A 26,078-nucleotide genomic window follows, 5' to 3' on the forward strand; every position below is an offset into this window, starting at 1 on the left:
CACTCGAATTCAGTCCGTGCTCCACATCGGGGAGGATAAAGTGCACGATGCGGGGGGCAGATGCTGTGGGGTTTCCTCGGGGACCTGTCCAGTCCTGGTGACTGTGGGGATAGTACGCCATTTGCTGAAGTGGGGGTGCGGCAGGAGGAGAAGTTGAGGAAAATAATGCGCAGTGTGGGTCCTCCAGCCCGTAGTCCGATGAACAGCTGAGCACAAAGGTCAAGAGTGTGGGGGGAGGGGAAAGAAGTCCAATCTGGAGGTGAATGACCCAGACTCTCCCAAATCTCATGAAAACCACAGGTCTCAATGGGGCCACTTAAGGACCTTAACCAGACCAGGAGAGCTCAGAGCCAAGATGGAGCCCTGGCAGAGAAGAGAGCGGAGGAAGAGACCGGGGAGGAAGGCAGAGCAGCAGCTGCGGGGGGGGTGGGTGGGTGGGGGGAGTAGGGGTGAAACCAGAAGGGATTTAAAAAGGAGGAGGAGGAGGAGAAGGTGGCCAAGTCCGATGCAAGTAAGATCAGGCCTGGAGATGTCGGGCTGCCATGTGAAGGTCAAAAGTGATTCTAGTGAAGTATTTGGGTGGGGCGCTTGGGTGGCTCCGTGGGCCAAGCGTCTGCCTTCCGCTCGGGCCTAGTCCTCCTTAAAAGGGAACCTGATCTTTGTCCACCGTTTCCCTCCAGCTTTCACCTGCTCAGAGCTGTTTTAGAGAAGACGGTCACTGTGACAGGACGGATGGACTGGTAAAGTCCGAGGGGAACCGACTCGGGGAGGGGGTGTTGTTTAGGGACCAGCACCAGCCCCTGGCCCTCCCAGTCCTGGGACGCGGGCCTTCCCCTCTCCCCTCCCTGCCAGAGAGCTCACTTTATCAGTGAATCTTAAATTCCTTGCGGTCTTGGTCTATACTTAGGCTCCTTGATGTTCACTTCTGTGAAAAACCGGGAAGACTGAGGCTAGGAGGTGGGAGGCCCAGTTTGCCAGTGGGAAAAACAAGACGTAGGGTAAGAAAAAATCAACAAACGATATTTCCTTGGTCCTTTCCCCACCCAGATACCATGCGTACGGGAACTCTTGGAATGTGCAGGTGGCTTGTCTGGAAAAGCAAACGGTTCAAGGCCCTAAGTGCCCAGCCATGGGCCACACGAGTGCCCAGGTCTGCCCACTGCCCCGTCCAGCCGAAGACTCAGTCCCAGGAGGGGTGCAGAGGCCAGCCAGGCTCCATTTTCTCCACCTCGACATACATCCACCCACTCGATTCCATTTAAACAGTTCGTCTTTCCATTACCACCGGCCTTGGTTGAATAGTAGAAAAGAGACAAACTGCACACTTCTCAGAAATTGGAATTTTATAAAAAGGCATTTTTTCTATGTTCATAAAATGATATAATTCTTGCAAGTATAGAAATGTGTCATAAATTATACAGAATGTTCCTTAATTACAGCTCAATGCAACTTGGTACTGCCTCCCTCCTTAAAAAAACGAGAGAGAACCAAAAAAATAATATATATAACTGTATATATATATATATATTTATATATATATTTATATAATATAGACAAATCAAATATGAAAAAAAATCATTTCCTCTTTGGTATAAAAATCAGACTCTCACCTTGAGAGACACACAAACAGACATGATGTTGGGTTTGTAAACTGTGTGGCCAAAAGGGATTTCCCTGCCAAGCTTCCCCACCCCTTGCCCGCTGCCCAGCCCACCTCCCTGGGTGTGTCAGACCTGCGTGCCCCTCCCAGCTCCACACCATCTCTTAGCAGCCCCTCTGCTACCAAGACTGAACTGGTAGCAACTAATCCGGGAGAAGTCTGATTTGGGGTGTGGATGGTGGGAAGGAAGGACAGGCACGCCCAGGCCCTGCCAGGCACCGCTGCCCCTCGCCGCCAGTCCCGCCCTCCTACTTGTCCACACCTCTTGCTGGATGCTGGGCCTGGAGGGGTGGGACCCCTCGTGTACCAGAAGAGAGAAGCAGAGGCCAGCTTCCCAGCCCCGCCTCTCGTCCTGGGTGTAGGTACAGGAAAATGCTAGATGATGGAGGAGGAGGGAAGACAGACGGGACTCTGCTAATGAACTCAGATCCAAATTTAAAATGAAAGAAATCTCTTTTTTTGGACTACATCTTATACCCAGCTTTAGGTCAGAGAATGACGGGACTGCACTCCCAGGCTCCAGTCCAACACCAGCAGGACTTACGGACCCAGGAACTGATACTCGTGTTGGGGGAGGAAGTGGCACTTACTCCCAAGGTGAGGAAGCAGACGGGACCAAATCCTCCTCCGTGCTCTGCAGACCCCTTGGGGTGCTCCCTCCCTGGCCAGCCTTGCAGCCCTCAAGGGCCCAGCAGCTGGAGGCCTAGCCTGAGCAAGCGGGGTTCCGAGGAACCACCCCACCCAGCCAGCGGGGGCACTCCTGGGGGCTGGCCTCCTCTTCCCACAACACAGAAGTCAGAGGCCCCCTCCTCCTGCCAAATAAAAAACACAAAACCAAACTGGACACAAACACAAATCTAGGAGAGACACACACAACATGAGGGGCCCGTGGGCCCCAGCAGATCTCTGGCTCCCGGCATGATACATTCTTGTGTAATTCAGGAACAGAGGCTCTCGGCCCCTCTGGGGAGTGGGAGTAAAAAAATACAGAGATTAGAGTCTCCCTGGGGGCTCCGAGCAGGGCAGGGGCAGACCCAATCTCGACTTCTCGTTCAGTTTTTGGTTCCACATCTGACCCCTCCCCGGGGCTGGCTCCCCGAGCCCCCGTCCCTGCTCCGCCCTCGGGGCCCGGCCCCGCCGCGGAGGCCAGCGGGACGCGGAGGCCAGCGGGACAGAGTCCGCGGGGAGGGACACGAGGCTGGGCGGGGGCCCACAGCTCCGAGAAGCCGTCCCCTCGGTGGCCGGACGCCCCGCGTGCTGGTCGCCAGCACGGGCGCCCCGGCGGCAGCCCTCAGCCCCTGAGGGGCTTGTCGGCCCCTCCGCCGGGGCTGCTGGCGCTGTCGCTCTTCTTCCTGCGCAGGCTCTCGATCCAGCTGGAGCTGGAGCGCGTGGCGAAGCCGGCCAGCGCCAGCGAGCTGAGCCGCATGTTCTTGCCGGACATGATGAGCTCCCCGAAGCCCTCCTGGTGCGAGAAGGCGTAGCCCGAGCGGCGGGAACCCGTGCGCCCCACGCGCCGCAGGCAGCGGTGCTGGGCCTTCTGCTTCTTCCTCACCAGCTGGCTGTAGCGGACCTGGCCGGGCAGCGCAGGGAAGGGGCCGCGTCGGTGACGGCGCGGACGAGGGACTGGAGCCCCGGGCTGCATGGGGGTCTGTCCCCAGAGACAGCGGGTGCCCGCCGCCAGCGTGACCGGCCGCGCCACGGGGCTCGCCGAGCCGCCCCCCGGCCCCCCGGCCCCCCGGCGGACAGCGGGCCGCTCACCGTGTCCGAGAGGTCGGGCTTCAGGCTCAGCTTGAGGAAGCGGAAGGCCACCACAGGCATGATGCAGACGACGGTGGTGAGGGTGATGGTCAGCCACACGGTGGGCTGGGCCAGGGTGTTCTGGGCGTTGCCTGGGGACGCAAGCGGCAGACGGGGGCGGCCCTGTTCGCCCCGGCTCAGCTCCCACGTCCTCCCTGCTCCCCGAACGTTTGACCCCCCAGAACCTCACACCCGTTTCTTTACCAGCTTTCCTGGACGCCTCACCTCCCAGCCTCACCCCCCCCACGCCAACCTGCCCCAGGTCTTCCCAGCTCAGGAAACGCCACCGCGCACCCCGTGGCCCCAGAAGCTCTCCGGCCAATCCCGCTTCCTCCCTCAGACTAGGCCGTGGCTCCCTGCCTCCTCGCCCCAACCGGGTTACCGCCGGAGCCTCCTAACGGGCCTCCCGTTTCTGCCTTTGCCCTCGCGCTTTATCATCCTCAAAACTGCCACTGCCGGCCTGAAAACACGAATGGGTTCCGACACTCCCCTGCTCCTAACCCTCCCGCGGCTCCCTATCAGATCCAGAGTCAGATCTGAAGTTCTAACCTGAATTAGAAGGACTTAGGATCTGGATCCATTCTCACCCCCGACACCCAGGCGGGCCCTGCACTCCGGTCACACACCCCTCCCCTGCTGCAGCCCCTCCTCCGCACACCCCTCCCCTGCTGCTGGGACCTCCAGGCAAGCTCCCCCAGGGCTCCCCTACTGGTTCTTCTTCCAGGCTCACTTCTCCCCTTTCCTCAGACTTCTCTGTGCCAGCGTCCTCTCTTCAAGGGGTCCTCCCTGACTACCTCGTCCCTCTCTACTCTGCTTGATGTCTTTTGTAAGACGTATTAATTCAGACGTTCCATCTGTTAACTTGTAAAAACGGCCTGTCTCCCTCACTGAAATGCGAAATGCGGAGAGGAAGGGTTTGCCTGTTCTCTCAGCTGCTGCGCCCCCAGCGCCCAGGACAGCAGGTGACATAGCAGGTGCTGACCAAACGCCCATGGAGGGGATGAATGAGCGGATCGCAACCCAGGGCGCCCTCTGCACCTGTCCTTCACCCTGCGCCCCGCCCCAGCAGCCCCGTCTGCACGCCTGGCACTCAGTCACTACAGGAGCTCCTCACCGGCCATCAGGTTCACCTTTCTAATGCAACCCTTTGATGCCATTCCCCTCTCTTTCCTCAAAAAAAAAAAAAAAAAAAAAAAAGACTCCTAGCGAATGACTCAAGCAAGGCCTGACAGGCTGGCATCCCGACACCTCCCATGTGCTACCGGCCTCTCATCCGCCCCGCTTACACTTGCAGCCGCCTGCGGGACTGTCCCCGGCCACCCGCAACCAGTTGCCCTGCTCACCGTGAGATCTGCCACCACTCGACCTCGACCTCCCTTTGGGCCTGGCCCCCAGGGCCTGGCAGGACTCTTCTCACGTTCCCGGATACAGAAGCCCCTGAGGGCCAGCCCAGGTCAGAGACTCCTCGACATGCCCACAGCACCTCGCAGAGCATGTGGCTCACGGAGCGCCGGACAAATGACCCCACTCTGCTTGTGAGCTACCTGCCCAGTTCGCGGAGAAGCCACAGGGACTCACCCACAAACCGGAACTGGTTTGGAAACATGCCGAAGAGCCCGTTGCTGTGCATGGCAAAGAGGATGGCAAAGTAGACAGCCAGGCTGCCCCAGATGAAGAAGTGGTTGATGGCTGTCCAGTAGCCGGTGTCCAGCCCGATCTGTGGAAGCAGCTGTCAGAGGCAGAAAGAGCAACCTCTCCCGGGACGAGAACCGGGGCCCAGGGCGGCCGCACGGACGGAGCAGAGGGCAGGTCCTGCTCTGCCTCATACCTGCACGCTGACCACGATGACCAATGACGTCGCCACAGTGACTGCGAACGACTGGTAGTCGGCCAGCTGGGTGCCGTCGTCCCGCGTCGCCTCAGCAAAGACCCCGTAGGGGATGAAGAACATAAGCACGGACGTGTAGATGCCCTGCGCGATGCAGATGAAGAATTCCCGCTTGTTGAAAAGAAGGTTCAGCTGGCCGGGCTCGTAGAGCTTGGGGTACTCCATGCTCCGCTGCTCCGGCACGTCCTGTGGGGGGACCAGTGGGTCCAGGAGGCCTCAGGAGAGCCAAGGGCACAGCCCATCCCGCCTCCTCCTTCCCACATTCTCGGGCAGCTCGATCCCTCTCAAGCCCCCATCCATCTCTGTGCAGCAACCCAGGGAAGTCACAGGGGAGCTGCCGCTGAGCGGAGCACGGCCTTCCCGGGCACCGCGGGCAGTGGGCACACACACACCATCCACGTGGCGTCTTCATAGCTCGCCCCTCCCCAGCCCCTGACCCCCGTGCCCCTCACCTGGTCGAAGACCCCCATGGCTAGGACTGGGAGGGAGGTGTACACGATGTTGTAAAGCGTGATAAAATACTGATCGTAGACGGTCTGGGAAGAGAACAGACAGCAAGAGAGGGGTAAACACACACTCTTTCTTCACCAGGAATCGGGCGGAGAAAGCCTGCTGAGTGGCGTGTGGAGCCCTAGGAGCCCGCCTCTGCTCCCTCAACAAGTGCTTGTTGTCATTTTGTTGTTTTTGTAAGGTGGCTCTACACCCGACGTGGGGCTCAAACTCACGACCCCAAGACCGAGAGACGCAGCTTGCACGGACTGAGCCGGCCAGGAGCCCCTCGAGACATATTTTTTTAACGCGTGAACCAGACAGCAGCTGGGCCCGGGGCAGGGCCACCCGACGGCCAGGACAGAAGATCTCCGCCATTAGGGAGCGCACACAGGCAAGCAGCGGCTGCGGGTGCCCTACCTGGGCGGAGAAGCCGCAGAAGAAGCCAAACCAGAAGTGGACCATGGTGAAGGCAAAGTTCTTGTAGAAGAAGTAGCACAGGAACTTGCACATGCGCAGGTAGGACCAGCGCCCGTGCACCAGCAGGAGGCGCTGCAGGAACTTGAACTGGGAGAAGGAGTAGTCGGAGGCCAGCACGGCCTGGATGCCCTCCTGTCCGCTGATGCCCACACCAATGTGAGCCGCTACAGGGACAAGTGGTGACAAGGGGAAGCAGGGGTCACGCACTCAGAGTCCCAGCAGGGCGGAGCCTCCCTCCCCTCTGCCCCGCACATCCACACTCACTCTTGATCATGCTGACGTCGTTGGCTCCGTCCCCAATGGCGAGCGTCACGGCTTTCTTGTGCTTCTTAACCAGCTCCACCACCTGCGCCTTCTGCAATGGGGTCACACGGCAGCAGATGACAGCTTTGCAGGCACAGGCCGTCTCCAGGAACTCCAGCTCCATGTCCGCCTCCAGCGCATGGGCCTGGAACACAGAGCCTGAGAGAGCCCCATCTTCCCGGGGCACACAGGGAAGTCACGCCTCCCAGCCCCTGAAAGGCTGCAGCCGCGCTGAGCTCCGGGGACAGAGAACAAGGTAAGACGGAACAGCCCTGTGGAGAGAAGGGCTCTCTAGACAGGTGCCTACCAGGCTGTGCCCGTTGATGACCAGGGCGTACTCTCCAGCAACGGCCTCCAGGACAGAAGTGAGCTTGGCGGAAGAACACTTCTCCGGGCAGGGGAGGCCGTTTCCCACAGCGTAGGGCGAGTCCATCATCTTTTCCCGGGCTTTCCTGGGAAGGGGAAATGCACCCATGGGCTCTGGGACAGGAGCAGGGGCTGTGAGTGCAGGACATCTGCCTGCCTCAAGCCTCTGCCCACCTGAGCTCCTCCCGCACTTCCAGGACCGTGTGGCCAGTGACGACGAACACCTCTGTCATGTCGTCCGTCAGCATCTTGCAAGAATAGCCAATGTTCACGGCCGTCTCTACCAACACAGAGATCAAAGAGGTCAGCCCACTCTCCAGCCTGAGGTCTAGGCTCATGCGAGGGCCTGATGGGGCTGTAGCCAGATGCAGCCCCCTCTGCCCCGCGGGGCTCTCACCCTGCTTATCTCCGGTCAGCACCCAAATCTTGATGTTGGCCAACGTCAGGAGGGCAATGGTCTCTGGAACCCCCTGTTGCAACTTGTCCTCAATGGCTGTCGCACCCAGCAGCTGAAAATACCACAGGGGTTCCAGATAGGAGGGTCCCAGGCACCAGCCCTCCCTGACCACCCTCGGCCCACTCTGCAGCCCATACCACCATGTCGCTCTCCACCTCCTCATACACGCTGGCCAGCCTGTCCTCCCGGCTGTCCTGGGCCAGGCTGGCTTGGAGCCGTCTCTGGGCCCACTCCCCATAGTACTCTTCGTCCAGATCCTTGTAGGCCAGAACCAGGGTCCTCAGCCCTTCCCCTGCGTACTCCTGGGGACAGAGCCAAGGTCAGCCTCCCCTCCCCCCACAACGCTGAGTTCAGAAGCACCGGGCCCCTGTCCTCACACCTACATTCAGATGGTCAGTGGTGGTGCTGAGCAGCTCCTGGGTGGAGGGGTGGAGTCTGTCCAGCAGGATCGTGTCAGCCCCTTTGCAGTAGAGACGAATCCTCCCTTCCGGATTCCGCACTATAATCGGGGCAGGGTGAGAAAGTCCCAGAAAGACTCAAGCAGGCAAAGACCGCCAACCTGCCACATAGGGAAGGGCCACCCAGCACCCCTCACCCACTGCAGGCCCTTATGCTGCCCGGAGTGCCCCAGGCAGCCTGGTCCCGGCCTCACCGATGACTGACATCCGCTTGCGGATATTATTAAAATCCAGGATGGCCAGCAGCTGGTAGGTGACAGCTATGCCCATCTCGTAGACAGTGATGGTCTTGGGGGTGCGAGAGCGGAACACAAAACCGAAGTTCCTGGCTGCAGTGACCAGGGCCCCCTCATCCGGGGACTGGGCTTTGTAGTACAGCTCCCCTGAGTGGGGAGGAAGAGCACGGGTGCTGTAAGCGGCCACCCCAGGCCCCGTGACCTGCCCAGGAAGCCCCGCCTGGCCGCGCCACAGAGCAGACTCGAGGGCAGCCGTCCGGGTGGGGAGAGCACGAGCCGGCCCTGGGCTCACCTTCGTTCTTTTCTTCGGACATGACGGTATGACACAGAGAAAGGAGACGGAAGAACTCGTGCGTGTGGGGATCCCCCATCTTGACGGCCTCTAAGAGGGTGGGGTCCCAAAATAAGAACTTCTTGTCAGCCAGAGGGTTGAAGGAGAAGTCGACAGGCTCTGGCCTCTAGAGCGGTGAGAGCGCAGAGGGTGGGTGGCCAGGCTGCACCCTGGGGGGGGGTCCCCACCCCGCTGCTTCCTCCCCTTCCAGGGCACAGCCCGAGACCCTGTCCGCTGCGGACCCCACGTTCTCCCTTCTGCTCCCAGCTCCTGAACACACCTAGCTCTCCAGGCGGCCTCCACTTCCTGACCAAAGAGCACCTCCCTCCTTCCCGTACCCGCGGCTGCCGGGCGAGCGCCCTACACTGAATCAGCACAGAGCAGCTACAGAGGCCGGGCCTTACCTCTCCCAGTTCAGCTTTGTGTCCCAGGACATCGAACACGTCCCCTGCACACAGCCAGGACAGAAGGCGAAGCAGTGTCAGCACTGTCAGCGCCGTGGAGAAGAGCCTGCAGTTCACAGTCCCCACAGGCCTCCGGGACCCTCAACCCCAACCACTGAGCCACTGCCGTGGAGCCACACGGCCAACTCCAGGCTCCGTGGGTCCTCAGAACCCCAGGACCGAGTCACGCCCCACTGCTCCGTGTCCCTGTCCCCAGCACACCCACCCGCTCTCCTGCCAGGCCCCCAGGCCCCCTCAGATGCCTTGCACCCTGCAGGCCTAACCACGGACAAAGTCCCGCACACGAGCCACAGGCCCAGCTTAGGACATAAAGCAGGAAGACCCCACACACCGTCCGGGGCCACCCTGTGGCTCAGCTGCGAGGCCACTGCAGCAAGGCCACGCTGGAGACCACGGTCACATTCCAGAGACGCACAAGGGCCCTGAACACAACATGGGGAGGGTCTCGCACTCCACCAACGCCCCTTCAAACAGCCACAGAGCCTCCTCCTGCCTGGGGCTGTGACCAGCAGGGGCTGCATGGGACAGGGGAGGCGCACCACACCTGCGGCCTGACCTGGGGCGGATGCGGATGCTCTCCTGGCCCCACAGACCGAGCAGGAAAGAAGCAAACCCCACATGTCAAGACGACAGCGGCCAGGAGCCCTGGGTCACCGCGGTGCGGCCCTACCGTAGCTGCGGCCGCTGATGGAACACTTGTTGAAGACCATGATGTTTTGGGTGAGGGTGCCTGTCTTGTCGGAGAAGACGTACTCCACCTGGCCCAGCTCCTCGTTCAGGGTGGTGGTGCGGGCCTCCGCGGGCGTCCGCCTCTTCACGCAGAACATCTTCTTGTCCCAGTTGATGAAGTAGCTGTGGCCCAGGCGGATGACCTCCACGCTGCACAGGGAACAGGCGGTAAAGCTCGGGCAGGGAGCCGAGGAGGGGCCCCCCCCACACGGGCCTTCGCTGCAGGCCCCCCGCCTGGGGGCAGACAGGACGGACGAGCGGACACCTGGGCACGGAACCTGGGTGGGAAGGGCAAGGAGTGCTGACAGTGGAGCCGGCCACGCGGCCGGCCGGGAGCTCCCTGACCCCGACCCTCGGATGCTCTCCAGACAAGAAGGTGCGAAGGGCCTGGGCAGGCGGGACGGACAGCACGGGCAGAGGAGAGGGACTGCAGACAAGGCACTCGACCAGCTCTTACCTCAGGACTAATAACACAGAAACCATGCAGAGAAAACAAGAGAAAGTGTGTGAGGGAAGGAAGAGAAGAGAGAAGTGAGGGCACCGGCCCCTCACTGCCCACCGCAAGCACTCTCCTTCCGCCCAGCTCAGGGCTCCACTACCGCCTGGTGCTTTCAGAAAGCAAGGCGGCCGGAGCCGCGAGTCCGCAGCGGGAAATCATGCCAAGCGACAGTGGCAGGGCGCTGTGCACAGCCCAAGGTCCTCCCCATCTCTGGCCCACCGGCGTTCCCTTCGGGATATGGACTGTCAGCATCCCAGGAAGGAGACCAAGCCATGGGGTGTCCCTGGAACCCTGTGTGTGGCCTGACCAGGGCTGGATCTGCATGCAGCTGGCTAGAGGGATCTTCTCAGCCTTCTCCCCACGGAGCTGCTCTCGCCCCCAACACACCCTGGAGCCCGATCAGACTTAGCAAGAGGCTTTCTTAGCAGCTACCACGGGTGCTGGGCGAGCAGGTACAAAACTCGAGCAGCAAGCCCAAAGATGGGGACGAGTTAGACGGTAAACAGGAAGGCGTTTCAGCGGGAATGAAGGAGCAGTGATGGCCGCGACGAGGCTCCCACCCGATGTTTGACCCTCTAATCTAGTTAATCTCTTATCCACCCAGTAACAACACATCCCTATGAAGAAGGTGGGACAGGAGTGTTCCCACGTTACGTGTGGAAACCGGGGCCCCACGTGGCCGGGCGTCTCCTGTCAGTGTTCTAGAAAAGCCCAAACTGTCCACCTCTGTCTGGTCAGTGCCGGCGGCACCAGACTCCAGGGAGGGGGGACCTGAGGCGTACCTGGGGATTCTGTGTGAATGAAACACAGGCCTTAGGAAGAGTCCCAAACATCCAGAAAGCACTTCCTTCAACACGTCTCAGGCCCCCTTACCTCGAGCGCAAGGCAGTGAGGACACTGGGAAGTTTCTTTCTCTTGCTCGTTCTCACCAGCCCATCCCCATTCGCGTTCTCTGTACCTCAAACACCCCAGATGTCTCCCAGATCCCATTCATGCTGCTCACCACCGCCAGCCAACACTTCCTGACACGTTCCTGGGACTTTTTTGTTTTTAAATAACCTTTCAGTAGTTTACTAAGTACTGACAGCGCGTCAAGATCTTCTGTTGTCAGGAACCAGGTCAGCTGGAAGCCGGTCATGCCCTGTGCTACTGCCAAACTGTGACCATCCCAAGGGTCCCACATCCATGCCCTGTGTCTACCCTCTCCCCCAGGCTCCACCTGCATCCAGCCCAGCCACCTCTTCAGGGATGTCCTCCCTGATTACCTGCCCAGAGTGATGCTCTTCCCATTCCCAGGGTCCTCTGCCTCCCACATGGTGTCACAGCGGATCGTGGGGTCTCGGTGTCTTGCACTGCTTGCACCTCTCCCCTCCCCTCCCAGCCTGCTGCTTCTGAAGGCAGACACCACGTTGCACACCTGCATCCCCTCGTGTCCCACACTCGCCGGTGGGTAGAAGGACTCCCACAGCACTCACTCCCATTTTGTTTTAGGAGTTTAGACATTTGTCTCTACTAGACTAAAGCTTCTGCAGGGAACAGGGCCCATCCCTAATATGTCTCTGCGGGTGGCACGGTGCGAAGCTGGCGCGCAAGCAACGCACGTCGAATGAATCGATCGGCTTTTTGTTCTGACACAGTCCAAAGTGCCCGGAAACAGTGACGAAGCCTGCTCCGCACACAAACGAGAACAGAGAACGAGATGCTCGAGGCACAAGAAGGAGCTCCAAGCTCCTTCCCAAAGGTTTCATTTCCACAGAAAGGTTTGCCGGGGACCCCGAGTTCCTGGGAGACTGCGGGCAAAGCCAGTGCGTACCTCACGTACAGCGATATGGGCACGACGGTGTTGAGGATGATGATGTAGGACCAAAAGGAGAGGAAGCCAGAGAAGAAGGCACTGTCCACCGCCTCGTCCCAGGGCAGGTAGGCCTGGAAGCGCGTCCCGACCTCATGCTCCCAGATGGCATTGCCAATGGCCAGGATCACCCCCATGCAGACCAGGAATCCAAAAATCTGGCGAGAAATGAGAAACCGAGGCGAGGCTGCCACTTAGGAAGCCCCCAAAACCAAGTGCATCCCTGAAGGTCACCACTCACACCCCAAAGCCGACCACCATGCAGCCCTGTCTCTGAACATCTTTCTTCACTGTATGACAGGGGAGCTCGGATGCCTGGAGCCCTTCCCAGACGGTCAGAGGGGGTGCGCGTGAGCTCCTCTCAATGTGACGAAGCCATCACCCACCTCCCTGAGCCGAGCTCCCACAAGCCAACAAAAACGCCAAGTTTCTATAATGTTCATGATCTCATACAGATGGCCAAAAAAATTTTTTAACCAGGGAAACAAATTTTATCTTCAAAATATAGATTACTTGCAAGTAAAAAATGTCTTAAAGACTATAAAAGATTCTTTTAAAAGATTTAAATCTTGCAGTCCTGGGGCGTCTGGGTGGCTCAGTTGGTTGAGCCCCCCTGCTTGTGCTCTCTCGCGCACGTGCTCTCACAAATAAATAAAATAATGAGTCAAATAAATCTTGCAGTCCCTGAAGAAGGATCCTAAGAAGGTTCTGGTGGTTAAAAGAAAAAAACAGACCACTGTCTGATGTCCACCATCTGTTTCCAAAGTACATCCACCATCGATGCTCTGCAAACAAGAGCCAGCCAGCGGCCCAGGGACCGCCAGGGGGCGATGCAAGCCTTTGAGCGACAGACTTAACCGCTATCCCGGGCGAGGCTTCCCGGGCGAGGCTTCAGCAAACCCTTCAAGGCCAGGGCAAAACGCTTCTCTCCAGAGGCTGGCCCAACCTTTGCAAGCTGGCTTGTGGGGGTCCGGCAGCAGGCAGTGGGGGCGCAAGAAGGGGAAGAGAGCCCAACAAGGAGCTCAAATTTCCAGCCAAACAAGACCAGGATTCAGGAATGGCCAAAAACTAAAACAGAAACTTTTCCTTTGGGATCCTCCACTCTTAGAAGTCAGGGGAAAGACCCCGTTCACCACCCATCCGCCAAATGGAAATTTTCCTTTTAATTCTCTCTCCTCCACCCCCGTGAAGGCCTCCTTGTCCCCGGCAAAAGCAAACAGATGCCGACGTGCCACGCTAAGTCACCACCGAAACTGGAATCCAGACAAGGGAAGATTTGTTTCAGCCCTTAATTCACGCCCGTTCCTGAGGTTCTCATAAATCACATCTTCCAAGTCTAAAGGGAGCCTGAAAGAAGCACTGCCTTTGACTAGGGAGGAGAGGCGGGAGCAACGGGAACGGCCCGGGGCCGGGGGGGGGGGGGCAGGGGCAGGGGACCCTGGGAGGAGCCTTACCCAGAGCACCAGTGTATTCATCAGGCGATCAATACTTGTCCTCTTGAACTTTGTCCGGCCACTGTTCTGCATCAGCTTCGTGTCCGGACCTAGAAAGGAAGGGGAGGAAGTGGGGGAGCCACGGAAGCACTCTGCCTGGTTTCTGCAGGGCGTCGGGGTGGAGGAGACGTCGAGCTGGAGAAGGCCGGCTCTGAGGGCACCGCGCACTCAGGCCACCCCACGCCCTCCCGGGTCCCCGGCGGCGGAGGCTCACCCGCAAACACCACCAGCCCGAAGCACCACTCAGTGTTCCGCAGCACACAGCCTCGCAGCAGCGTGTTCTGGTTGCTCAGGGGGAACTTGCTCTCCTTCCAGTAGAGCGTCCCACTGAACCTGTCCAACTTGTTGTTGGGAGGCTCGCAGACCACCTCACCTGAGCGGGAGACAGGAAGCCGCCACTCCAGGCGCCGTCTGCAGCCTGACTTCGAGCCGAGACACGGCTGGCAGGGGCCTCCGCACTGCCGGGGGGTGAACTGAGGCGACTTTGCGGGAGGACTGAGCTGCCACGAATGGGTATTAAAAGGACACACACCCTCCGACCCAGGGATCCCACTCTGGGGACTCTGTTCTACAGAAATAACAGCACAGGTCACGGCAGGTTCACTGAAGCACCCTCTGAACAGCAAAAACCTGGAAACAACGAATGGTCGAGGGACAGCTGAGTAAGTTAGAACAGGCCAGCTCTGCGCAACATCATGCAGCCGTGGAAAGGAAGGAGGCGGGTGTCGGCGAGCGGCAACACGGTGCTTAGCAGGTAAGGCAACGCGGGCGTGGAGGTCTGGGTGCACCAGGACTCCTGCTTTGCGCTCACGTCTGGATAAACGCAGGGCACGGACGGATACACAGTGAAGGGCCGTGCACCTGCCTAGCTACGCAGGCAAAACTGGGGAGCAGGCGGCTTTTTTCTCGCACACACTATGGTTTGTCCTTCTCATAAAGGAGCATTATCACTATCCGGAGCCAAATAAAAGCAAACTGAATTTCTCTAACACACACAGCAAGGAGGGAGCTATGGGCCATGAAGACCTGAAATGGCCGTGAACTCAAAAGGAGGGGAAGCCACCTTGCGTTGCTGACACTTCCCCACAAAGAAAAATCCAGGGAGCTGCATCACAGCGAAAAGGAACAGGTGCAGTTTAAACCCCCAAACTCAACCCGCCCCCTCCGCCCGCAAGCCGCTTCTGCAAAGTCACTCACCATCAAACTTGGCGAGCCTACTGATGTCTCCCAACTCTGAGGTGACTGGGATTGCCTGGCGCACTTTCATGTTGGTCTCTCTGGAAGGACAGTGTCCCTAAGTCCTGGTTCCCTTCCCTTCCTCTAGATTCTGCTTGGGAGCACCTGACCTTGGGGCGTCACCCTCCTCCACACGACTGAGTACACAATACTTGCACATACCCAAAGCCTTTCTGATCCCTAAAAACTTTCCAAAAGGTATAGATCCCAGACCTGGGAATCTCTTCCAAATAACAAGCTTTTTACCCTTAAGGAGGCAGAAGATGTGTGACACTGGGCATCCGACTTACCCATCGAGTTCTGCCGTCTCTATGTAGCACAGGCCATGGGGCTCACTGCTGGAAAGGAGGAGGAGATCCGCCTAGAGAGAAAGCCTGGTGAGGAGCTCAAAGACCCGACCCCCACTTGCAATGCACTGTTTCCGGCCCCCTCCTCTTCCCTGAGCGTTCTTGGTTTGCTTAGTCCCAAGCGTGCATGGCTGGAAAGAAGCCAGCCCCAGGTGTATTAATATGACGCAGAAGCTCCCCAGTCAGAGAGCTTGGGGGGCACCGTCAGTTAAGCATCCCACCCTTGATTTCCGCTCCGGTCGTGATCTCAGGATTTTGAGATCAAGCCCTGTGACAGGCTCTGCACCGGGTGTGGCTCTGCTTAGGATTCTCCCTCTGCCCCTCCCCCATCCGCACACATGCATACACGTGCACTGTCCCCCTCTCAAAAAATAAATAAATAAAATATTTTAAAAAAACAAAAAAGAAGCCCCCCACTTAACAAAGTTCAATCCATGGGTCATTACGAGGCTGTAGGAAACCAGGAAAGACTCATTTCTATCTGCCAAAAAAAGGGGAAGAGACTTGTTGCCCTGGAGGGCCACCTCCCTTACCGCCACAAACTGATTATTTTCTAGCTTGATAATATCGCCAACACAGACATTCATCCACTGCTCTTGCTGGAGGCTGAGGCAATGAGAAGACAGAGAAGAGGCTGTCAGTAGCGAGGGAAGTTCCTGGGGGACCACCTCCTCCTGAAGGCCCCCAGCCTCCCCCAGGCACTCACCTGCCATTGATCAGCACTTGGGACTGCCGGTTATTGACCTGGTTATCACTCTTGTGGCGGAACTGAAAAAAAGGAAGAAAAGTAAGATGCCTTCCCCACTCCTAGGGACTAAGATGATGAGTGGAATGCAGAGCGCGCCCGGTCCCACCTTGAGTGCACCTGTCCGCAGATCTACTCTCCCCCTGGCTCTGCCCCCAGCCCTTGGCCGAGGTGCCGCAGGTCTAGGGGCCAGGAGGGGAATGGCACAGTGCCCAGGGACCTGTGCCAGGCAGAGGAGAGCACGTTGGGAGTGGAGGTGAGAAGAGGGGCAGAAATGGAAGAATGGAAGTGACTCACATAGTCATCAGTGGCATCTTTAACAGCTGTGATGGCGAGGACGAGAACCAAAGGCACGATGGTGGTGAACCAGGACAGGGAGGACACCTGTGGGATCAACTGCCAGGGAAGAGAGGGTGTGGCTGTGAGGCCCCCTCCCATCCCCTCCCGCCCCCCACCCAACCTCTCTCTTCCTTGACTTGACTTGGCCTCGCAAGCCGCAAAGGGTCTACTACAGGGCACTCACCTGCAGAATGAGAAGGAACAGGAAGTAGGTATTGGCAACCTCCTGGAACTGCTCAAAGAGGTTGACAGGCAGGAAGGTGAGAATGTTGTACTTGGAGGTCTTGATGCAGTTACTCTATGGCAGTGGGGGAGAAGATCAGGAGACAGCCTCCAGCCCCAGCCCAGAGTCAGGCAGAGTCTGCCTCCTCCATCGACACTTCCCAAACCTCTGCCCCCAAAAGCCAGCAACCACAGGTACAGGAGGGGGAAAGGGGCCGAGAGAAGGGACCCTCACGGGGTCCATGTGTCCTGCGGCACTGCCAGGGGAAGGCATGAAAAAATCAGCAGTCGCAGATGGACAGTGGCCAGGGGGCTGCCTTCCCTCCCTGGCTCCAACCTCAAGGGGCCCTTTGGCCTTTGGCGCTCAGGGAGCAAGCCAAGTCACTTACCGCATACTGGAATTTCTCATTGTATTCTCGGTCATTGGCTCGCGCCCTCCTTTCTTCTTCTGCAACAGAGTGTGAGGGTGCAGCGGTCAGGAGGAGCAGATGCAGGCCGGCCCAACACCTCGTCAGGCCTACGCACTCCGTGGGGTTTCCACGGAGACCCTTGGATCCTTCCACGGGACACAGTTTTAAGGAGCTAGTGCCACACCTGACGTGCCACCCCGGTCTCCCCTCTGGTCCCTCTCACCACCAGCCTGGCCATTCGGCTCTGCAGGCATTCATTCACCGGACAAGACCAACAATGGCAAGGTCTTGTGCTCGGGGCACTCAGATCCCCTCCCCCACCCCTTTAATTAACACCTTAACCAGTAAGGCCTCAAGAGTCCCCAGAAGACAGAGCAGCTGCAGACGAAAAGCTTCCTTCCCCTGGGAATCCCTGCAGATCCAGCCAGGGCACTGCCCTCCTCCTAACCTGGGGGTGGGGTGAGTGGCTGACGGAGGGTCACCCCTCCGAGCTCTGCAACTGCTCTGCGGCAGCATCCCGGCCCCACAGCCCCACGTGCGGTACCCCTACAGGAGCCTTTGCTTGTCACATGTCACCCGCAGAGCCTTCTGACTGGCCCACAATGACATCACCTTATTCCAAAGCTCATCTTCGAGGAGAAGGGGGGTCAGGGATATGGGTCATGCGGACCAAGGCGCTACGAAGGAGGCAGGAACGGGCTGTACTCTAAAGGGCTGCTCTCTCTAACTTTAACCCTTACTGCGCCAGCTGCACACCTCGCCTCTCGACAACAGGCCTGTCACTGAGTGACAAATGCACTACCAAGGTCCTCAACACACACTGATCCGGGACCGCAGGTACCAAGTTCGCGTCCCAGGACACCCGGCTGTCCCAGGAAGGGCTCTCCAGCCCACCGCTGGGGGTCACAAGGGCCACAAGCCGAAAAGGGGGGTTCCTTGGTGAGGCGTTCAACCAGGGCTGGAGCCAAACGCAGCATTGCAGACCCCTCCCCTCCGCCCTCCAAAGACCCTGCAGAGCGCCCCGCAGTAACAGACCCTCCGCACACGGCACCCTGGGCCTACTCAGAGGGCGCCCTCCCTGCGTGGGCACCTCACTCCCAGAAACTTCCCAGTGCGGAGCCCTCGCTCTGCGCCCACCCCCCGCCCTGCGTCGTCTCCAAAGACCGTGCAGGGAGAGGCAAGGGCCAGACCCTCCGGAGCCAGCATCGCTGGGTCTGGAAAGGCGAGGACCAGGGAAGGCTGAGCACAACCAGCTGTGAGGGTGAGGGGAAAGCGCCGGCCCGGGAGAGCTGCCCGGCGCTGCCTCCCGTTACCTGTCCCCCAAGAGGGCTTCTTGCTGCTCCAGGAGGGGGGCGCCCCGGCCCGGGCCCACTTCTCGGGCATCTCCTTGGGGACCGTCATGATCCCAGTTTGAGCGGGGGAGGGCGGGCTGGTTGTCTGTCTGTCCTTGGCCTCAGCGGCGCCGATGCGGCGGCCTCCCGGGCAGGCGCACGAGCCACGGCCGCTCAGAGGGGAGCCCCGGCCGTCGGGCGCGCGCCCCACCTGCAGCCCCGGCCATCCCCGCGGCCGCCGCCCCCAGGCCCGGCCGCCCGCGCGCCCAGTGGCCCGAGCGCGACGCGCGCCCCGGCTCCGCCCCCCGCCCGCAGGGCAGCGCCTGCCAGCGCCGCGTAGGCGAAGCCCGCGGAGCCCCGCCTCCGGGGGGGGGAACCGCCAGTGTTGTCCGGGCAACCGCTTTCATCCCGCCCCCGCCCGCAGGAGAAGCCGGAGGGCGGGGCGGATGGAGAAATGAGAGAAGGTGGGAATACGGCGCCCCAGGCCCAAGACTAAGCGCTCAGGTGCCCCAAGACTAGAGGGGCAGGTTCTCAGCACCCCGGGGAAGAGAGCCCAGAAACTCAGGCATCCGGGGGAAGAATTCGCTTTGCTAGGCTCCCCCCCACACACCAGGATGGCAGGGGTTGTGATCGACCCCCCTCCAGACGCACTGCCAGTCGTCCCTCCTCCCTTTGCTCCCAGAGCCATAGTAACACCCAATCTTGATGATCCCAAGGATTCCAATCCCCCCTTCCGCCCCGTCTTACCTGGGGGGCGCTTTTTTGCACACAGTGCCATCTCACCCAGCAAGGTGCCAGCAATCCCATGGGAGACCCTGCAGGAAGGTGACATTACGGGTGAGGTCAGAAAGGTGAGGGTAAGCCCTTCATTCCCCTCTTCAGACTCCTCCTGAAGGTTCTCTTCCCAAGGTCTGACCTTCCCCAGGGCCTCCCCCGCCATGCCTCAGCCTTAGATGGGTGTGTGTGTGTGTGTGTGTGTGTGTGTGTGTGTGTGTGTGTGAGGACTAGGAGTTTACAGAAGCTGAGACCTACAGGAAAAGGAAGGGGACCGAGTGAAGTGGCCAGACAGGAGGGGCACAGCTCTCAGGGAACCCGTTCCCGGGGCAATGGATGCCCCCATGTGCCCTCCTGGTGGCAGTGAGTGGTGCCTGTGTTTACTGGAAAGCAGAGTTTCCACCAAAGGGTGGGGTTGAGGGAACCTGAGCCAGGAAACACCTGGCAGAACCTCAGGAAACAAAGTGGGCAGGCTCCACCCTTCCCAAAACGCTTATAATGCCTCCATCCCCCCCACCAGGCCTTCCATTCTCACCTCCTGCAGGGGAGCTCACACTAGAGGCATGGCCTGCATTTCCTGAACACAGCCCCCAAACCACTTCCTCTCAGTCTAGGTCAGCTGAGGGGCCTTGCCCACCCTGGTGGGGAGTCGCCCTCCCCCCCCCCCACAAGCCCGGCCCGATCAGGATGGCAGTAGATGCAGGCTCAGGGAGCATCCGTCAGACAGGCCTTTGCTTTCATTCCATCTTCCCGTGTCCCTTTCACCTAAACGGTAAAAGGCCTGGCCTACGAGAGACAGCATCACAGAGCCTCATCCCTATTGCCAGCAGGGTTCCTGGTCCTCTTGTCACCTCCTTTTTCTCCGTCTGGGTGAAAAGCCCTCCCCCTCATCGGCGCCCCTGACTCGGGCCTCCTAGGCACAGCCTGCCAGCCTGTCGGCCCAAAAAGATACTGATTGCCTGTCTGCCCAGCCTCTGTAATTACAGACTCTGGCCACAGCCCGTCACCCACACCAGTCCGTCCCTTCACTAACTCAGACTCCCTTTCTGAACCCCAACACAGACACAAAGCCAGAAGTCCTTTACCTCCCTGACCCTCCCCAGCACTGATTGCCAAGGGTGCCTGGCTCAGGAGGAAAAACCTCACCCACCGTTTTAGAGATGCCAAGCCCTCCTCCAGGGGCCCTGGCCAGGGTCTCCACCCAGTCTAGAGTATGACTCATGGCAGGGTGGGGTGTGGAGGAAGAGGTTAAAGGAGAGGATGGAAGGGTGGGCATCCCAAGCTGCATAGCCAGCCCCAGCTTCCTATAGGTAGGCAATCAAGAAAGGCCATCAGCCTGAAGATCTGGGTTTGAGTCCCATGAAAGAATTAACGAAGGAACCACACACACTTTTCGGAGTCCAGGAGTCTGGACATGGAGCAGGAAAGTTGTTTTACCTCTAGGACCTGGGGGAGAATGAAAGCTGACTTGGTCCCAGACCTAACCCCCTCTGGGGGGCCCTAATAGGGAGGGAACAAGAGTGGGAGAGGCAGAAACAGGGGACCCCTCTCACTTCTCCCCAGCCTCACACAGCCTGGGTTTTCTGAACCATCAGGCACACCAGCCACGTCGCCCTGCCCATCACCCTGCCCCAGCCCCCTCTGCAGTCACATTTGGGATAAAAATAGCCAGCTCTGGGAAGAAGGCAATGCTCCATGGAGGAAAACGGCTCCTCCTCTCGGCCTGGCCCCTGCTCCCTTCCAGCCCAAATCCGGGAAGACGGACCCCTTCTTTCAGAGGAGGTTGGCAGGGATAGTTGTGGGCAGTCAGGGGAACAGAAGGAAATGTAATCCTAGACCCCCCAGCTCACTTGCCACCAGCACCCCTGGCCACCTTACGTCGCCAAGGACAGATGCCAGGACTCACTCCCCAGCTCTGAATCTGCACGGCTACCACCCCTCCTTGAGCCCCTGCTTTTGCCCACGCACAGAGACCTCCACCTTAAGAGAAAAAGCCTACCAGCCCCGAACTGCCTTCTCCAGGCGCCCAAACCCTCGGACCAGGGTCACTGCCCTCACCCCAAACTCTCAGGGCGGCTCTCCCCTCCTCGCTGCTCCGTGCCCCCCCTTCAGCACCCCATCCTCCCGCGGTGTGGACGGCCTCGGGACCCCCATCCTCAGGCACCCGCACCCTCGTCCCTGCGAGCACGCGCGCCCGCCCCGCCTCACCTCAGCGCGCGGCGCCCGGCGCCCGCCCCGGCCGCCCCGTCCTGCCCATGCCGGGGGCTGCGGCGGGGGGCGCTCGGCTCGGCTCCCCGCGGGCTCCCGCCCCCAGCTGCAGCCCCGCTCCCCCGGGGCTCGGCCCGCTACTTTGTGTCAGTTTCGGCCACGGCGGGGCGGAAGTGACGGAGGCGGCGGCAGAGGCGGGGGGCGGGAGGGGGTTTTGGGGAGGGGGAGGGAGGGGGAGGGGAAGCGGGAGTCGCCATCTTTGTGCGGGGCGCGGGGGGGGGGTCTTAACCCTTCCGAGGCCGCCTCTCCCACCCCAAGCACTGCACATCCGTCCCGCAGCCGAAAAGCCAAGTTAGCCGGGAGAGTAGCGAGCCCAGACGTTTCTCCGTTTCTTCAAGTTTATTTTTTTAAGTAATCTCCACACCCAACATGGGGTTCGAACCCAGGACCCCGAGATCGAGTCGCAAGCTCTACGGACTGGCCAGCCCGGCGCCCCAAAGGGAGCGCCGGCGCGCTTATTCGCTGGAAAGGGGCCCGGAGCGCGCCCCGCGGTCCCGGAGTCAGGGCCTTGCCCCGCGGCGCACCGCACCCTCTCCGGGACAGACGGCTGGAGAGTCTGGGCACTGGACCGTGCCTCAGTTCCCCCCTTTGGCGCTCCCTGCCGCCAGGCAGGCCCGACTCGCCCCCTCGCCATCTGGAGAGCCACCCTGCGAGGTTCTGGGGCTGGGAGCCCGGCAGGCGGACCCGCTCGGCAGGAAGCCCCCCTCGCCACCCCCGGCTTGCCTCGGCCCTCCCGCGCCGCTCAGGGCGCGCCCTCTGGCGGCCACTTTGACGCACTACGTCCGCGGAAGCCATCAGGGTCCGAAGACCTGCTGGGGGAGGACGAGAGGACGGGAAGAAGAAGGGAAGAAGGGAATAGGAGAGGAGGGGAGGGCCCTGGCCCGGGATCGCCGCGTCCAGGCATCCTCCCCAGCTCAGGAGGAAGCGATGCCTCGATGCCTCGATAGCGAACGGCGACGCTGGTGTCTTCGTCCAGAGGCAGAATGTGTCGTCACCAGCCCTGGATCTCTGGCCCTCTCCAGTGTCCACAAGGGAGGTGAGGGCTGTCGTGTCAGAATCGCAGCTTCGGCAACTGAGCTGAGGCAGGCATTTCCAAGTCTGAGGCTTTGTGTGGGGCAAACTCTAGATCCTGAGCTGGCTCTGACTCCTCCGGGTGGTGGAGAGCCACCAGCAGCTGGTATGTGGCTGTGCCAAGCGTAGCCCCCACCAGAGGGGCCACCACAGGCACCCACCACCAGCCATTACCGGCACTATGAGAGAGGGACACAAGGAAGACCTCAGGGCTGACTCCCCTAGCCTCACCGTGGAGGACTGGGGGCAGTCACAAGAGCGCTCCGGAAAGGTCCTGGGGCGATGGACACCAAGAAGAGGGTATCTTGGCAACAAAGCACAGTGCTTAGAGAGGAGCCCCCAGGAGAGCCTTGGTCCAGCCTCTTGCCTTAGGGAATTATCTGAATATACTCATTTTGCTGATGAGGTCACTAATGGCCAAGGAGGTGACTTGACATGCCCAAGAACACCATCCCTACAGTTTTGGTGGAAAGAGTGGAAGGAGAGGAGAAGGGGTAACAGAGAAAGGGAGAACCAGGGCTAAGAGAACTATGTAAGCAGGGAGAGCTGGGGACCCAGACTCAGAGCCCTCAGCAGAGGGAGGAGAGTAGAGGGACTGCCCCAGGGGAAGAGGCCATAGTCTCCCACCTGAAGACTTCAGGGCCCCAGCCGGCCACGTAGGTGAAAAGCCGTGGGCCCAGGTCACGGGCAGGGTTGAGTGGGAACCCACAGTTGACTCCCAGGGATAGCCCGATGGCTAGGATCAGCAACCCCACAGCCACAGGCTCCAGGCCTGCAGGCACTGCCTTGTTCTGTGTGTCTATGATGGCCAAGATCCCCACAACCAGGATCCCTGTGCCCAGAACCTGGGAGTGGACAGAGGCAGAGGGGCCCCCATAAGCTGCCGATGATCCAGCTGCCCTTTGTCACCTGGGCATCCTAGACCACCAACCCATGTCATCTGACTTTCCCCAACACAGGCAGCTGGGGTGGGGGTGGCGCAGAGATGGACCCAACCCCACATCCCAGGGAGTCCCAGGGGACAAGGGCAAAGACCTGGGCTTTCCCAGGGCACCCCCTCACACTAACCTGATCCAGGAAGCCATTGTTCAGGGACAGATAAGGAGCAGGGTAGGTGGCAAAGATGGAGGCTGTCTCCTTGGGGCCAGTCACCGTCAGGTTGCCACCTGTGTAATTCTGTAGGGCATCTGCAGGAGAGGGGGACACCCAGGATTTCCATCTTCGTTCACGCAAAACCACGGCAAGGCACTCCTAGCCACACACAGATGCTCCCAACCACGTTACCATAGTAGACGGCATAGGTGGCCCCAGAGGCACAGAAAGCTGACAGAAGCTGCACCAAGCAGTAGATGGGGAGCTTGGCCCAGGGGAGGCGTCCCAGGAGGCACATGGCCAGGGAGAAGGCTGGGTTCAGGTGGGCCCCTTCAAGGATCCGGAAAAGAAAACCAACACCCATGAAGTGTCACTGCCAGGCACTCACCAGTAATGCCGCTGTTGTTCCTCACAACTTTTTTTTTTTTTTTAAGTAATCTCTACTCCCAGCGTGGAGCTCAAACTCACAGCCCTGAGATCAAGGGTCGCACACTCTTCGGACTCTTCAGGCTGAGCCAGCCAGGCGCCCCTGCTGCTCACGATTCTTTTTTTTTTTTTTTTAAGATTTTATTTATTTATTTGACAGAGAGAGAGACAGCGAGAGGTGGAACACAAGCAGGGGGAGTGGGAGAGGGAGAAGCAGGCTCCCTTATGTGGGGCTCGATCCCAGGACCCTGGGATCATGCCCTGAGCCCGAGGCAGATGCCCAACGACTGAGCCACCCAGGCGCCCCTGCTGCTCACAATGCTTGAGGCAGATGTTACTGTTCCTGTCATGTGTCAGGAGGGGGAGGCCCAGGGAGGTCATGCAACTTGTCAAGGTCACACAGTAAAGCCCAGGGTCTGCCTGCTCTTTCTAAGACAGCGTTCATGTCTCCAGGCTCCAGCCAGGCACACTGACATAGCACGTGTCTGGGGAACAACCGGGTGAGGTGCTGTGCAAAGAGGACCCCAGCGGGCCTCAGGAGGGGGACACAAGAAGATAGCACTTACCCCATGCCTTGCCATAGATCTCTGCTAGGTGAGTGGAGGAGAGACACACAAAGGGAAGGGGCTGGACCAGGCCAAAGGCCTATCTCAGTCCAGGGCACTAGTCAAGCTCAAGGAGATAATGTCCACAAGTCACCAAAGGATCTGCCTTTTCACCATCACCAGGTACCCACACTCACGTGCACGTTCTACCCCCTCTGATGACCAGACCCCACCCTCCTCACCTGAAACGTTACCACTCACGTAGATGGCTACCATGACAGCCAGAGAGCCAGCCAGAAACATGGTGAAGAAGTTGCCTTTGGTTTCTCCGCTGGTGACAGCCTGGGCCACAGCCCCCTGGGTGAGGAGCTGGTGGGGAGAGGGAAGATGAGGAACAGGAACCAGGAATAGGGGAGCCTGGGAGACCCACAGGGGGGAGAGAGGCTGAGAAGGAAAGGGGCGCAGCCAAGAGAGCTGAATGAACAGGAGGGGTCAGCAAGGAAGGGAGAAAAGCAGACAGATGGAAATAAAGGGGAGATGTGGAGGACGAGTGAAGAAAGGGAGGATGAGAGATGGACAGGAATGGAAATAAAAATTAGGGAGTAGGGCAGGAATGGAAGGGGCAAGGACAGGGAGAGAAATCGGTAGTTGAAAGAAGCGAGACACCAGGAAGAAGAAATAAAGACACCAGGAGGATCCAAAAACTTTCGCCCACTCCCCTCTTTCGTTCCCCCATTACCCAGATTACCATGAGCACAAAGACGCCCAGAAACTCTGCCAGACACTGTCGGGCCAGGAGGCTTCGGATACGGAGCCGGCCCTTGACTCTGGCCAGGGGCTGGCTACAGGCCATGGTGAGGACAGCCTGACTCTGGCAGCTGCTCCCTCCTCTGCATAGGCATACGACTACTGCCTGACGGGGGAGACGATAAGGAAAAGACTTTAAAACCCATTAGCTCAGCTCCTGAACAGCGTATCTGTACACGTGTGTAGGCTAGGGAGGGAGAGATGACGGGAGAAGGTCCAAGGGCAGGCCCTGTGCATGACCAGAGCCTGGAGTTTGCCCGGGCTCTATCAACTTTGTCACCCTCATTCCTCCCAGAAGTAACTGTCTCCTATGCTGATGGGTAGAAAGAAGACTCCTGGGTCAGTGCTCTTGGCCTCAACGACCTCAGAAGGCAGCACTACTGCTCCGGCTCTGCTCACGAGGGTCCCGAGAGCCTCAGGACTCCCCAGGGCCATGCAGCTACTTAGGGCTAAGTCTGACTCTCCCGTGCACAATGCCTCGCGTGTGGAACGTGAAGCGCTTCCCCCAACCATTTGGATGCTTAAAATAAAACCCACTCATCGAATGCTTGTACTGCCCTCACGCAGAGTCTCACCTCCGTTAGCAAGTGCTCAGCTTGTGGCCCTGCCTCAGCTCCAGACGAGTGCTTCACACCCACGCTGAGCCCCACCTCCCCGTCTCTGGATGCCTGCCGCCCCAATTCTGCACAACACACAGCCACTTCCTACTTCTGATCGCAAGCCTCCAGTTAGGCTCATTCGACTAGGAGTCAAGTTCTAGAGCCCGGGGAAGCAGGGGCAAGCAAAATACAGGGCCTGTTCTCCTACAGTCTATGTTCGTTTGGTGGGTGGAAACAGACAATACACACATTAAAGTGCTGTCTGTAGTTTATGAGGCTCTTGAGAGCTGGGCCATGCTAACCCACAGGCTCTAGCACAGTCCTGGGCGCATCTGTAGCAGTTCCTTACTGGGTTTAGTGGGTC

At 59.4% G+C, this 26,078-nt stretch overlaps 2 protein-coding genes and 1 long non-coding RNA gene across 6 annotated transcripts; 1 reads left to right on the forward strand and 2 right to left on the reverse strand.

Moving 5' to 3' along the window:
- Positions 1-1,304: 1,304 nt before the first annotated feature.
- Positions 1,305-21,281, reverse strand: ATP8B2 (ATPase phospholipid transporting 8B2). Of its 4 annotated transcripts, none has more exons than XM_026485310.4 (28): positions 21,115-21,281; positions 18,880-18,947; positions 16,781-16,839; positions 16,354-16,467; positions 16,128-16,226; positions 15,792-15,853; positions 15,619-15,691; positions 15,029-15,099; positions 14,700-14,779; positions 13,717-13,875; positions 13,464-13,552; positions 11,971-12,167; positions 9,600-9,808; positions 8,870-8,913; positions 8,427-8,592; positions 8,093-8,281; positions 7,824-7,939; positions 7,578-7,742; positions 7,381-7,492; positions 7,158-7,263; positions 6,925-7,069; positions 6,579-6,762; positions 6,255-6,478; positions 5,798-5,881; positions 5,286-5,531; positions 5,036-5,174; positions 3,419-3,549; positions 1,305-3,219 (listed from the first exon to the last, which is right to left on the reverse strand). In XM_026485310.4, the coding sequence occupies exons 2-28, from the start codon at positions 18,908-18,910 to the stop codon at positions 2,713-2,715; spliced, it is 3,801 nt and encodes a 1,266-aa protein (XP_026341095.1). In that variant the 5' UTR covers positions 18,911-18,947; positions 21,115-21,281; the 3' UTR covers positions 1,305-2,712. The 4 variants fall into 4 exon arrangements, with proteins under 4 accessions (XP_026341095.1, XP_044235018.1, XP_026341096.1 ...); XM_026485311.4 differs by having other exon boundaries at positions 2,866-3,230; XM_026485308.3 differs by lacking the exons at positions 18,880-18,947; positions 21,115-21,281 and adding an exon at positions 18,115-18,352 and having other exon boundaries at positions 2,866-3,230.
- On the forward strand, positions 13,544-15,490 carry LOC130544206 (uncharacterized). Its single transcript, XR_008960307.1, has 2 exons — positions 13,544-14,631; positions 14,992-15,490. It is a non-coding gene; the product is annotated as an uncharacterized LOC130544206 (long non-coding RNA).
- Positions 21,282-21,494: 213 nt separating the features above from the next.
- On the reverse strand, positions 21,495-25,187 carry AQP10 (aquaporin 10). The gene is made up of 6 exons (XM_026485312.3): positions 25,057-25,187; positions 24,551-24,677; positions 23,530-23,667; positions 23,314-23,432; positions 22,873-23,090; positions 21,495-22,424 (listed from the first exon to the last, which is right to left on the reverse strand). Exons 1-6 carry the CDS (start codon positions 25,159-25,161, stop codon positions 22,226-22,228), a joined length of 906 nt encoding a protein of 301 aa, XP_026341097.1. The 5' UTR covers positions 25,162-25,187; the 3' UTR covers positions 21,495-22,225.
- Positions 25,188-26,078: the final 891 nt, after the last annotated feature.

This window comes from Ursus arctos, unplaced genomic scaffold, assembly GCF_023065955.2.
Source record: "Ursus arctos isolate Adak ecotype North America unplaced genomic scaffold, UrsArc2.0 scaffold_2, whole genome shotgun sequence".
Classification (NCBI taxonomy): domain Eukaryota; kingdom Metazoa; phylum Chordata; class Mammalia; order Carnivora; family Ursidae; genus Ursus; species Ursus arctos.